Raw genomic sequence first — 14,205 nt, 5'->3', positions numbered from 1 at the left:
TAGGAAGATTTAAAGGAATCTTATAGTTAACATGCAGCCTTAGCTGCATGTTTCTTGTGTCTTAATAACTGAACACATTTAGACTTCTTTCATTCCCCAGTACTCTAAGGAAATCATTGAAAGGCATATTCTTCTTCATCTAGGTTTGTCCTACATCGGGACCCTCCTGGCCTAGCGCCCGTCAAGGGGATGGCCAGCAGGTGGCGCTCTGCATCAGTTCATGGGGGCAGCCTAACTCCGGGGAAGGCAAACACACAAACCAAGGTGCCTGCTTTAAATCCTCGAAGTAAAGGTCCTCTTAACCACTTGTCATAAAACACCCTGAGACACCCGTCTTGGAAAATCGAAGTGTCAAGCTCAGCATCTTTGCCACATTTCAAACTAGGTAATTACCTTCTCTCCCAAAGGGAATCTGCTTTATGTATTTGTGTCCTTTCTAGGTTACAAGTTTCCCAAAGGCAATGATCTTGCCTTCCACTCACTCCATATGACGCTGAAGTGAAATGCATATTTTACAATAACAATTTAATTATTCTACATTCCTCTGAGCTACATGATGACCTGTTACATAATTGCCAGTAATATAGAAATGTGCCTGCCTCATACAAACCCTTGCAATACATAGAAGTTTTTATTTGACCTAAGAGTAAATTGCTTATTTGCTTCTCCTTTAGAACAGAAAAAGCAGAGCATTTCCCCGTCATCCCAAATTATAAGTCGTAATCAAATAAACAACACTGCATTTCAGTCTGTCATTTTTATTAAGCCTGCAGAGCTGTTTTTTTTTCTACACACGACAAATACTTTGATATCATCTAGGATAATAAAATAGTTGAACAACTTTTTTTTAAGATTTATATTTGTATAGAAACAATCTGTGGAACTCCTTACCTCAAAATGAAGGTGTCTAAAAACAGTGATTCATCAGCATTGCTTTAAATAATTGTTTGGTTAAAAGTTGTGGTTTCCATTCTCAACTGAAATGTGTCTCCATGCAGTTTTCCTTGGGTCCAAAGCTTAAGGCCTTGGGAAGCGGGCCAAGAAAAAAAGAATGGCCACTCTCCTTTCTGTCCTTCCCTTGTGTTGAGGACAGTGATTGAAACAGGGGAGTTACAAAAGCCAGGAAGAAAAGAAATCAATTGCACATCTCTAGTTTGCAAGCGTCAAAGTCACAACAAGTCTGTACACAACTCTCTATCTGTAGATATGAAATTCCATCATGATAGCACAGCGCCTGCTTGCCCCTAAATGTTCCTTTCTTCTGCTAATCATGTCAGTTACTACGGATGGGATGTGGCCGTAAGTTCTCCCTTAAGGGCTGGTCCTTCTGTCACCTTGAAGTGTCAGCCCCTGAATTATGCCACTTGGATGCTATGTCTTGATACCCAATAAAGGTCTACCATCCCTTAAGAAACCCCTTACCCCACCCTCAAACCCCCAAAGTGCCTAAGAGTGAAGACGAAGATGCCATGGAGATGGCGTCTTCAGTGAACACCTCCCCAAAGATGCCCGGGGACTCGGGCCTATATCATCCCATTGATCTTAGTCCACTCGTAGATGTCCTGTTCACACACTATGTCAGAGTTGATGAGGAGGTATCTGTCACCTACACAGAAATGCTTCTGACAGGCGGCGCATTTGAAACATTCCAGGTGATACACTTTGTCTTTCACCCGCATCGTCATCTCATAGGCACGAATCCTCTTGTCACAGGATGCGCAGAGACCGTCTTGCCCAAAAAGCCTGGGGCAAAAGAAAGAAAAGCTAAGAAGACAGTGAAAGGGACAATCCTGGAAGACAGGGCTCGGGGATGAGCCCTAGAAAGGAGGCCGAACTTTCAGGATGTCAGGAAGCCAGGGAAGGTCGGCTCCAGAAGGAGGGCCGGCTAGTGCAGTCTTTCCCAGCAGGCAGAGGGAACTCAGACGAAACTGGCATTTGGATCTGGCATAACTCCTCCCTTTTCTGAGCCCTCTCCCTGTCTGCAGCAACTGCTCATCATTCCCCTAGGCTGCCCCCCGGCTCCTCCTCTGTGGGCAAGACTCTCAGCTGATGTGATCTATGATAATGAGTTAGGCAAGTATTACCTGTCCCCTCCCAGGGGAACCCTCATTTCAGAAGAGCATCTGGAGAGAGACCCTAGGGGCCCCTTTGAGGGTACTGACCAGGAATGCAATAAAATGGGCATTCTTCTGAGGCTCCCAAACTCTATCACGTCAACAGCCACTGATTCTACCCATGGGGAGAGCTGGCCTTGAATACCTCCATAAGCTGCAAAGCACATCTCCACCTGATTATTCGCTGGGGCCCCAGCTGCTGGGAGACAGGGAGTTCCACAGAAAACACACGGTGCAGCTAATCGTGCCTCTGAGATATGGAGGACAAACAGCATCTCTCCACCATGAATGGAAGATCTTAATTCATGGCCCTCACTGCCCACTGGCATGAATCAAAAGGGAAACTTCTTTTCTGACATTTAAATCAAGACTCTCCCAAGCCTCAGTTGATCAGTTGCTTATTTCAGGCAGTATTCAGTGTCAACATGGGAGACAACATGGCAGGGCTCAGTGCAGTGGTTCTCAAAGTGTTGGTCCTGGGACCAGCAGCATCAGCACTGCCTGGGAACCTGTTAGAAATACAAATTCTCAGGCTGGGTGCAGTGGCTCACGCCTGTAATCCCAACACTTTGGGAGGCTGAGGCAGGCGGATCACTTGAGCTCACAAGTTCGAGACCACCCTGGGCAACATGGTGAAACTGTGTCTCTACAAAAAATACAAAAATTAGCCAGGTGCGGTGGTGCGTGCCTCCACTCTCAGCTATTAATACTTGGGAGGCTGAGGTGGGAGTATGGCTTTAGCCCAGGAGGTGGAGGTTGCAGTGAGCCGAGATCATGCCACTGCACTCCAGCCTGGGCCACAGAGCCAGACCTTGACTCAAAAGAAAAGCAAAAATTAAACAAAAAAACACAAATTCTCAGCCCTCCTCCCTCCCTACCCAACTGAGACACCCTGGGGAGAAGGCCCAGCAGTCTGTGTGTTAACGAACACTTCCAGGGAAGTGGATGCAGGCTGACATTTGAGAATCAACAGCAAAAGTGCAGTAACACAAGTACCGGAAGCAGAGAAGACCCAGCTTCAATGTCCCGGACCAGCCCTGAGTGACTCTGGAGAGACCTCTGATTCTCTGAGCCTCAGTGAAATGGCACAGCCATCATAGGCTCCACCTCACTCAACTGTTAAAACAACCAAATGAAACATGTCAGGGCACCCACGGTCAAGGGCTAAGCCAATGCCGGTTATGTTTTAACACATCTTGGGTGTATTCCCAGCTGTGCCAGTCTTGCTGCAGGAAGTAATTTTCACTCGTGGCTGAAAACATAGCATGTTAGCAGGTGGTTTCTACGTAAAACCTTTAGGACAGTTTTAGGTGAATGCTTGTTCTTATTGGAAGTTCTGGTTGATTTCAGGATATCAGAGAATCAGTGGGTACATTCTGAGAGGTTGTAGGGGACCTAAGGGCAGTTGACACATTTTGCAATATTTGGGCAAGATTAATGGAATTGACAAGAGGTGGTCTGTGAGTGGAGAGCTCATTGTTCGGGCCAGGGCCAGCTAATTTGCCTCTGAATCCTGCTTTCCATTTGAAGATCTCCGAGTGTTTTCAAAGCACCGCCTGGGAGCAAACTCATTACTGGGGGAGAACATTTTATCCCAACGTAGCAGATGGTGGAGCTGCAGGTAACCGCCACATTGGAGGTCACAGAGTGGAAAGACAGTTCTGGTTTCCTGACTGTTCTGTAAGTTAAGTTTGGGCCTGAGCAAGGATGAACGACTGAGAGAACAGTGTGCATGGAATGAATCCAACTGCCTGGGGTATGCAATCCTTAAGGAAGGAGGGAGCTTATTAAAGGGAAGTCAGGGGGTAAATTACAATCCACATCAGGCAGCTAATGAAGGGAAGGACAAAGGAAGAATATGTGGGAGACAAGTTCAGGTCCCAGCATCACCTCTAACTTGCCAGGTGACCTGAGCAAATGGAGTCCCCTGTACAGGCTTTTGTGACTTAAGCCGTAAAGCAAAGGAACTGAAAGAGAAGGTCCCTGTAGCCCCTTCCAGCTCTGGGATCCGGAGATTCTAATATTAGTAAAAAATATGCCAGGACTTGACACCTAACTTGAGCATTAACCTCTGGCACCAAGAATTGGTATCTTAGGCTGGATATCCCAGAAGCAGCCCCTGAGGCAAGGATTGATGTGCCAGTGATTTATGAATGAGGCATTCTCAGGAAAAACCTGGAAGGCAGCAAGGGAGGCTAGAGGGAAGGGGAGGAAGCCAAGCCAAGTTGTAACCTCAGGCAAAGTCCCTCAGAGGGGAGGGACCCTGGAATATAAGTTATGCCTGGCTCCAGGCAAGGCTGCGGGGCTTGGTACTCCCACTGTGTCTGTCACTGGTTAAGGTCTGTTGGGGGTCTAGTGGGGGCAGGCATACTTCTGGCTCTAACAGATTCAGGTGCTGGCTGTTAAAAGCAAAACCACTGCCATCACCACAACCCCACCACTCCCAGCACACAAGAATTAGTGAAAAGGGATTCAAGGAGATCTGGCTCGGCGCAGACATGAACAGCTGCTCTCGGGTTCCCAACAATACAACACAGCAGCAGAGTTGAGGTTCTGCACAGGGGTCTCATGAATATTTGAAGCTAAATGTCAGAAAAGAACTGTAACAGGCCACTCAGCCATTGGAAATCCTCACGGGGACAAGTTATCCTAGGGGTGAAGAAGAACTCAACCCCATTAGAGGGCCCGTTCAGTCACTCCTCCAACTTGCCTTGTTAAAAGATCCTGCCAGATATACTAAGAATGCCAGTAAACAAGACCTTGGCTAAAGGACCATCCCTGACACAAAAGACAATTTTTCTCCTCTGTCAAGAGATGTCCCATCTTAAGCTCTCTGCTGCCCATTTTAATAACAATAATATAAATATTAAAGAATGGCTGGAAATGCCTGCACTAATGCAGAGTTAATTAACATGTTGCCTAGGAATGTGGCAGGGAGAAGAATTATTTCATGTCACCAAGACACAAGTTAATTAACATTGGGTTCTCCCAGACTGTTTTTTTTTTCCTCTCCTTTTTGAAAATGGAAAGGATTAACAAGCCCAGGCAGCACTGGTTTTCTTCCTGAGTGTTATATAAAACGGTAGAGATAGGGAGAAGCCGGGGCTCTTCTGACCTTACTCTATCTGCACTTCAGTTAATAAGATTCAAATGATTTGACAGGGATGGAGTCAAGGGTCCGATGGGAATCATTTACCCATCTGCCTTCTCACTGACTTGGCAAACTGGCAATGAGCAAAACCAGGTCTGTATTTATCCCAGTTCTATTTTTTGTGACTTAAAAAAAAGAAAACTGACCAAAATTGTAAGCATGATCATTGCAAAACCCTACTTATTTTCTCAGAACCACCATATCTGCAAGGACTGCAAGGACTTTATCTGGGAATTCAAGAAGGACAAAAAGCTTCTTCTATCAGTCTTTAGGTAAAGCTTCCTTCACTGTGAAACTGCCTGCCGTTTTTTTGGTTTTGTTTTGTTTCTACAATGTAAAATGCTCTGAGGGCAGGTTTGGGAGGAAAAGCTGGCCCAGCAGCCAAGGGCGCTGAGGTCTCAACAAGCTTCCATGGGTTGGATGGTCCTGGTGTATCAGGGAAGCATGCTTCACAGACCCTCTGTTCCAGGAAGACGGAGAAATACTGACAGCTACACAGTTGAGCAGAGCTGACAGTAGAGGGCACAGAGACAGTTACCTCCACAGCAGCTCATCGGAAACTAGAAACGCTAGTACATTCTAGGCAAAGGCATTCACAGAGTGCTGGAAAATTCAGATGGCCAATAGGATGGCCCAGAGCATGGGAGACGTCCTCAGCTCCTGTCTTACTTGGCGTTGTCGAGTGCCTATTTTACTCTTCCATTCTTCCATCCCTTTGCTCATTAGATTGGAAAATAATGATTATGTAAGAGCAGCTAACATCTATTTGATCCATACCAAGCCAAGTAGTTTATCTGCATTATTCCATCAAATCCTCCCCACATCCTTAGAGGTAGGTGCTATTATCATCCCCATTTTACAGAGGAGGAAATCGAGGCTTAGGAAGGTTCAGTAACTTGCCCAAGGCCACCAAGCTGGGAAGCAACGGTATTGGGACTCAAACCTCCAACTGCCTGCAGGGCTTTGCCTTTCTGTTCTTCAAAGACTGCCTTCCTGCTATGAGTCAATGCTTGGAGCTCCATATGCTTTCTATTATTAAATTTCTCATCATATAATATTGGAGTCATACAAAAGAATATTTATAACATATATATACATGTTCTGAAGCATTCAAATGAGGTCCTCAGAGCCCACCTCCAAACTTATAAAAAGAAACACTCCCAGTCCCCTCTGATCCTCCGTGCGTACTCCTCCTCAACCCCATCCCCTAGCTTCTCCCGCTCCCCAAGGGAACCACATTTCTGAATTTTGGGTGTACAATTCTCTTGCCTTTAAAGATATTAGTATTTTACCACATAGGAACGTAACCCTGAGAACATGCTTCTCAAACAGGAAGAAATGCCCTCTGCTTCTCAGCACGGGAGCTGAGACTCAGCCTCTGCAGACTGACTTCTTTCTATAGGTGGTGTCCGAGCCTAGAGCAGGGTCAGGGGCAACACACACAGACTGCAGATGTCCATGGACCACCCAGCCTCCCTTCCGAGGGCCCCAGTGGAGTGCCAGGGAGGATACCTGAGATAGTCTCTCCGGCAGAGCTTCCGGCCCAGTTTGTAGTAGAGACGCCGCCCCACCTCGCCCAGCCGGCAGCCACAGAGGTCGCAGCTCAGGCAGTCCTCGTGCCAGTACTGGTCGATGGCCTTCAGGAAGTAGCGGTCCCCGATGTTCTGCTGGCAGCCGCCACATGTCAGAAGGGATGGGGGGATCTGCAGCACTTCATCCACTGGTTCCCTGGAGAGAAGGCCAAGCATCAGGGACAGCCTCACCAGAGTGAGACCAGCACCGAGGGTCCAAGATCGTTTTGGGCCAGACAGGGCATCTCACCTGACTGCCTTTCAGTGACCTAAGGCAGAAGGGACAGGACAACACATCCCTTGGCCAGACTGCAGAGTCCCAACCAACCTTGGGTTAAGACGGGAAAGAGCCAGACCTTACCCCCTAGATCTCTAAGAAGTAAACACAGGGCACCAAGAGGCATCAAAGGCAACTGCAGGTGGCATTGTGCCCCTGCCAATGCCCAGCACTACCTGGGCACCTCTGGTCTCCTTCTGCTTTTTCCCACTCTCCCCGCTGACTCTCCCTCTCTATCTTCACAGATCTCCCTCATTTTCCTCCTCCTATATCCTGGACCCAAGGGCACTGCCTAACCTCAGAGGAGGCACTCTGGACTAAAAGAGTCGCTCACCGCCAGGGCAGCAGATGACCCAGAGTACTAAGAATCTGCAAATCCCCAGTGCCATCCTCCCTCCAGCCCTTCCCAACCGCACAAAAGCAGAGGTGAGGAAGAAAGAAGAATGAGACCAAAAATTATTTTAGGTTGCTTTCTCTTTCCAAAATAAAAATTCCATCAGGATATAACAGGAATTCTCCTAATTTTACTTTTTTACAGAAATTCCATTTTCCATTCTTCCTACTGAAGGAATACTTGGAGGAAAATCCCATATCGTAAGGCCATTGTTACACTTATGAAGGACATCAAATAGGCCTTTCTTTCCTTACCTGAACATTTTTATAAGAGTAAAACTGATTTGGATAAAGTTGATTTGAGGAAGAAAATGAAGTGGGGGCAATGATTATATTTCAAAGAGAGTGGAAGGCAATTAAACAGACACTGACATCTCAATCCAGCAATTGTTAATAGGCTATGACACATGTTCTTTTGTTAATACGCCATGCATAGCATCTCCTGGTCACTTTGCTTCACTGGAATCTGAATACAGTTTTACGTTTAAAAATAAATAACTTTGCTAAAAGAAAATAAAGGAGTGGGAGGAATTATTCTAGTGTCCCCCAAATGGGACACAGCAAACACTTAATACTTGTTGATTTATAATAATTAGCAAGTGTTCTCTGGAACCTTACTTAAACACAAATCTATTTCTTAAAAATCTATTATGTTTCAAAAAACAGACCTTCTTCCAACTGTAAAATTCCCAAAACTCCTGGGTACTCTGCAGGTATAAATCCATGTCTCCTATTTCTAACTGGTACTAACTTACCAGGTGACCTTGTGTCCTAAATGGTCTGTGCCCATAAAGCCCAGCAGCCATTATACTTGGGGACAGGAGGCTAGGTGGCTCAATGTCTGTAACACTCTGACAACTTCAGGTGATCCCGTCATGTGAAGTATGAAGTGTTCCTTATGAATACTTAGGAGTGCTAAAGCCATGCCCACACTTTCTAGATACAATGTAACAGCGCTTCATGAGATTATCATCTTTGGAACAAGAAAATGGGAAGCTCAAGTTAGTTTATCTGGGAAAAATAATGGCCAGGTACAGTGGCTCACGCTTGTAATCCCAGCACTTTGGGAGGCCAAGGCAGGAGGATCACTTGCGCCCAGGAGTTTGAAGCCAGCCTGGGCAACATGGCAAAATCCTGTCTCTACAAAAATTATAAAAAAATGCCCAGGCTTGGTGGCATGAGCCAGTTGTCCCAGCTACCCAGGAGGCTGAGGTGGGAGGATCATCTGAGCCCAGGAAGTTGAGGCTGCAGTGAGCACTGCACTCTAGCCTAGACAACACAGTGAGACCCTAGCTCAAAAAAATTCAAAACTATAGTTTTTTGTTTGTTTGTTTGTTTTGAGACACAGTTTCACTCTTATTGCCCAGGCTGGAGTGCAATGGCACAATCTCGGCTCACTGCAACCTCCACCTCCTGGGTTCAAGTGATTCTCCTGCTTCAGCCTCCGGAATAGCTGGGATTACAGGTGCCCACCACCAGGCCCAGCTAATTTTTTTTATTTTTAGTAGAGACGAGGTTTCATTAACTGAAGCCTTGCTTTCTTTCCTTTGTTTCTACAGATTGTATATAAGGACTGCCATTTCCCCTTCTAATAACTAATACCCTAGCTTTTTCATGTGTATCAACTCAGAATTGCATCTCTTCTCTTTCCACAGCCCACGGTCTTACTCTGAGTTTTCAAAACCACTCATGGAACCTTGACGCACATTGGATGTCCCGATGTTGATGCTGCCAAAGGACTGTGAAAGAAGAGAATATGCCCTTAGCTGGTGCAAAACTGCCTGGAATTCAAATGAACTGCTCTTGTTACTCACAGGGGAGGCAGTGGGGGCCACCAGCGGCATAGCAAGGGAATCTCTGTGTTCATGAATTCTGGCTGGCTTTCTATCCAAATGTTTCATTTGCATATAGCTAGGCAAGTCTCCATCTGTAATTTGGAGATGCTGATTGTCATGACCCAAGTTGGATTTGAGGAAGTACACAATGAAGCCTCTACTAGGATACTGGACAACAGGAGGAATGTAAAGTAAAAGAGTTACAGTGATGGCCTGAGATGAGATGGAGAAGTAAAGTATAAGATATTGGCTCTTTCTATACTCAATTAATGATAATATCACATTATACTTAGTGGACAATCCAAGACAATGACTGAATTAGATTGATTCACCCTCAAATTAATATTTTATATTCTCCCAGACCCTTATCTTGAATATTACACCTGAGTTATCATTTCAGCCTGAATTTCTGGGATAATCATAACAATTTCTAAGGGCGTGGGGAGAATGTGCTGCAGCAATTTCTCAACTGGCTTGTCCCTCTTTGATCAGAACCTGTCTTCACTGGGCAAATAGTGAAGTGAAGGAAGGAGCTGGTGAGCCTCCAGCAGTAGATATCTGCTGTATTAGGATGTTAGGATGTTTCAGTTTCTAACCTCAGTGAAAAAGCACAAACTTTGAAAGAAGCAAACTTCCTTCAGGGAAATGAAACCTTCAGATTTATCTTCTGTTGAAAGGATTAGTGACTAAAATTCTGCTGATCAAAAGGCATGAGGCACCAATCCATCCAATTCACTCCCTTATTGTGTTACTATGATCTTGCCCAGTCTCTGAAACTCAGAGTTCAGTTGTAAGTTTATTTTAAAAAAGTGATCAAACCACCCTTTAAACCCATTGTTTGCATAAACATACTTTTAAAAAGGAATGTTATTTTTCTCCTGAGAATTTGTTGAAGGAAGTGGGGGTTTTTGCTACAACAAACCTAGCTCATTACAGAACTGGTGTCTTAACCTTCAAGACTGAATAGTGATGTTTATATTCTCATTGGATGGTGGTACTTCCTGTGTTTTATGAGAACATGCTGAGCTTTTATGCTGGTAACTGAGGGTAAAACCCAGGTAAATAAACACCATAGAAAGCCGAAATTGAAGGGTGTATGTGTGTGTGTGCGGTATTTCAAGCAGGAAAGCACAATTCTTTTAAAGCAGGAAAAGAAAAAACAAAACAAATGTCTCTTAAAAGCACAAATGGACAAGTCATTAACCAGCTCCTTTGGTCTTGTGTAACAAATCCCTTCAAAGGATTAGAGGGGGACTTCAAAGGAATAAAAATTCTCAAAACCAGACAGCTAATGACTCTTAAAAGGGCATTTGCGTTGACAGGAAAATGATATCTTAAACACCCCTTACTCCCCATGTTAACACTAAAGAATGGGTGAGGGATAGAAAAACATTCCAAACCAGTACGAGGCTCAGAAAACAGATGCGGCCAATGCTCATTAGAGCTCTGGTTCCCTGACCCCAAACCCTTTTGAGACTCTGCTAAAAACTACGAGACTCTACTCCCCAGAATAATTAATTCACCTATATACAAAATGGTGCATTAACTTTCGAGGTTCACATGCCCCCATCGGTGGACCCCGAGGAGGGGTACACGTACTCAGATTTACTCCGGATTTCGGTGCTCTAGAAATCCCTGGAGGCCCAGAGCCAGCTCCGAGGTGGACGGTGGGACCCCTCACCCGCCCGTTACCCGCAAGGCTGGCAGCGGCTCCACCTGCGGACCGGGAAGGCAGCCGTTGGGGACCCCGGAGGCCGCCACTTGGAATGTTCCCCTTTCCAAGACCAAATGGACAAAGAGAAAGGGCCGAGAAGGAGAGGGGAGAAGGGAGCAGAGTCAAGCCCGGAACGCTCTCCGGACTGCACCTGCGCGCCTCCAGGCTCCCCTTGTGCCTGCTCCCGTGCAAACTTTCTGGCCCGTGGTGGCTTTGGGGAGCGTCCCAGTAGCCTGGAGTGGCCCGCAGAGGCGCCGGGCCGACCCCTCTCCCTGCCGCCCGCCGCCCAGTCCCTCTCCCAGCGCCCCCGGAGTCACCCGGGAGGTTAGGGGAGCCCAGCGCTCGGCACAGGGGGCCAAGGGTACGCCGCGAGCGCGCACCTGGAGCCCCCTCACGGGCAGCCCGCGTGCCCCCGACGCTCCGGGACGCGAGGCCGTGGACACCGGGGGCGGCAGGGGCAGGGGCGCCGCACTTACTCTGAAGGGTCCAGGCTCTTCCTTTCGATGGCCGAGGACATTGGGGAGGGAGGCGGGGTGCCGGGCGGCGGGGGCGCTCCCTTTGTGGCGCGGGGCTGGCCGGCTGCCGGGGCTCGGACCCCCTCGGGTGCTCGGGCGCTGCCGCCGCCGCCGCCGCCGCCGCCGCTCCTGCGCCTCCGCTTGCTCCGGCGCTCCGGCGGCGAGCTCGCCCCTCCGCGCTCAAGGACAGTCACCGCGCTCCCTTCAAACGCCAAAGAGAGAGAGCGAATCACCGGGCTGCGGGCGCGCCGCGGCCGAGGCGGGGGCCGGGGCGCGCAGCCTGGCCCCGGGCGGCTGCAGCTGCTGCTGCTGCTCAGGACTTAACCTTCCATCCCGGTCCCGCCGCCGCCGCCGCCACCGCCGCCGCCCGGTCCCTCTCGCGCGCTGTCGCCGGCTCCGCGCCGCCCGCGGGGATGGTGCGCGCCCGCCCGGCCGCCCCGAGCCCCTCGCACCTTCGGCCCGGGTCGCGGAGCGCTGCTCGCCGCCGAGGGCAGAGAGGGGGCGGCGGCCTGGGGGCGGGGAGGGGACCGTGCGTCTCTCCCCGGGCTTCCTCCTCTCTCGGGAAGGTCTATTTTCGCTCAGCTTCCCTCTGTCTCTGGTTTCATTTCCTTTTTCCTGATCACGATTCAAATACAATAGAAGGAAATCACATTTAAAGAGACAGCTGCCCGGTCCCCCCACCTCCCCTTTTTTCTTCCTTTTTTTTTTTTTTTTTTTTTTAAACGGGGCTCCTGGGGATTAGCAATACAAACAGCAGCATCAGGACTGACTTGGCTTCTTAAAGGGGCCAGTGTCGGGGACGGGGAGAGCCGCTCAGCGAACACCTCTCCTTGGAGAGGAGGCTGGGCAACCACTAAATCATTCTTCAGGGCTTCCCCTCTTCCGCCTTTCCCTTTTGGTTTAACTAAGGCAGAAAGTAACCCACGAACAGCTCGAGCAAGCAAGAAAAGACAAGAATGTGAAATAAGCACCTACAGAAATGCAAGTGTTCCCAGTGGATTTTGCGCCCGTCCCAGGTTCGAGGTCCCAGGTCCACGGACGCCGTGCACCGGGATGCCCCGGACAGCGCGGCTCTGCGGGCTGCAGGCTACGGGCTGCGGCCCCCAGGCTGCGGGCTCCAGGCTGCGGCCGCGCTCTGCAGAGGCGATGGTGGTGCGCGAGCCGGGACTGCACGGGCTGGGGACGCCTATAGCAGAGCCAGGGCAGCTAATCCCAGAGGGAGGGTGGCTGGGAGGGACCACGCCGGGCCGGGGCTCCTCTCAGTAGGCTGGTGGCGGAATCCCTTCCCTCTGCACCTTTCAGAAAGCGGACTTCTGCGGTTAAACTGCCCCCCATGTAAAGTGCCAGTAGTACCCCGACCAGAGAAAGTGCTTTTTCAATGGTCAAGAACAGGATCAGAGAAATTATTTTGCCCTGGGTCAGGCACAGAGAAAGAAGGCGGACTTGATCTGGGGGTTCAGGCTTCCCCCTCTCAGCCTCCTTCTAGGAAGAGGCAGGAACGCAGAGGGGAAGGGGGGGAGGCTAGTAGTCTGCCCTTCCATGGAGAAAAACTTTGGCTCTCCTGGGCCTCAGAGTTCCTTGAAAATATCTGCGTTCAGAAACTGAAAGGCCTATTTGTGTGTGATGCCAGTCATTAAGGCTTGCAAAGAGGGAACGTACTTTCAGGATCCATGGTTTTATATGATCAGTCTGGATCATAGGCATACATTTCTGTTCCCATTTTAAGTATAACCAGAGTTTACTACTGCCTGCATGCTCTTGTCATTTTCTGGTCCCTGTGTCCCAAGGCTTGGGTCCCTAATGGGTATAATCAAAAGCTCTGTGTGTGTGTGTGTGTCTGTGTGTGTGTGTGTGTGTCTCAAAGGAAGCCTTAAGAGCAAATTTTTGTCCTAGTGGAGACTTCAGTATACAAAAAGACTTTTTCGGCTGTGCTCGGTGGCTTATGCCTGTAATCCCAGCACTTTGGGAAGCCCAGGCTAGCCTGAGCAACACGGTGAGACCCCGTTTCTACAAAAAATAAAAAATAAAAATAATTAGCTGGGCTTGGTGGTGCTTGCCTGAAATCCTAGCTACTCGGGAGGCGGAGGTGGGAGGATTGCTTGAGCCCAGGAGGTTGAGGCTGCAGTGAGCCATGATCGCACCATTGCCCTCTAGTCTGGGGAACAGAGTGAGACCCTGTCTCAAAAAAAAAAAAAAGTTGTTGTTGTGTTTTTTTTTTCCGATAGACCCTTGTTTTTAATTTAAAAAAGAAAATACTTAGAATTTTAGGCAAGCCTAAACTATGTGATAAATATGTAACCTACCACACTACTTTCATTTCTAACAGAAATGAAAATAAATATATAGGTTGTGATGAACAGTTTACCTACTTATAACCAGTCAATATGGTGGTTAAATGCTGGAATTTTGGAACCCAACTGGCTGGGTTTGATTTAGACTCTTACTTATCAGTTAGCATGGCCTAGGAAAATTATTTAATCTGAGGAGGCAGTATGCGGTAGTAGCTTTAGAGTCAGACTACCTGGATTGTAACCCATCCTTGACCACCTGTGTGAACCTGGGCTCACAGCAGGAATTTAAACTCCTAGTATCCTGGCCCGGGGCTCGGTGGCTCACACCTGTAATCCCAGCACTT

General features: G+C 48.3%; 1 protein-coding gene across 1 annotated transcript; it reads right to left on the bottom strand.

Moving 5' to 3' along the window:
* Nucleotides 1-742: 742 nt before the first annotated feature.
* On the bottom strand, nucleotides 743-12,714 carry LMO2 (LIM domain only 2). Its single transcript, XM_009246486.4, has 5 exons — nucleotides 12,546-12,714; nucleotides 12,023-12,185; nucleotides 11,532-11,772; nucleotides 6,778-6,993; nucleotides 743-1,743 (listed from the first exon to the last, which is right to left on the bottom strand). Exons 3-5 carry the CDS (start codon nucleotides 11,570-11,572, stop codon nucleotides 1,524-1,526), a joined length of 477 nt encoding a protein of 158 aa, XP_009244761.1. The 5' UTR covers nucleotides 11,573-11,772; nucleotides 12,023-12,185; nucleotides 12,546-12,714; the 3' UTR covers nucleotides 743-1,523.
* Nucleotides 12,715-14,205: the final 1,491 nt, after the last annotated feature.

Source organism: Pongo abelii, chromosome 9 (assembly GCF_028885655.2).
Source record: "Pongo abelii isolate AG06213 chromosome 9, NHGRI_mPonAbe1-v2.0_pri, whole genome shotgun sequence".
NCBI lineage: Eukaryota > Metazoa > Chordata > Mammalia > Primates > Hominidae > Pongo > Pongo abelii.
Note: the sequence above shows the minus strand (reverse complement) of the source record. Positions and strands in the feature narration are given on the sequence as shown.

Coding starts and splice junctions, on each gene's coding strand:
- LMO2 (XM_009246486.4), bottom strand. CDS start 11,572: ATGTCCTCGGCCATCGAAAGGAAGAGCCTGGACCCTTCAGA. Junction 6,994..11,531: donor AAGAGCCTGGACCCTTCAGA/GTAAGTGCGGCG, acceptor CCTTCTCTCCAG/GGAACCAGTGGATGAAGTGC. Junction 1,744..6,777: donor TGCCGGAGAGACTATCTCAG/GTATCCTCCCTG, acceptor CTTTTGCCCCAG/GCTTTTTGGGCAAGACGGTC.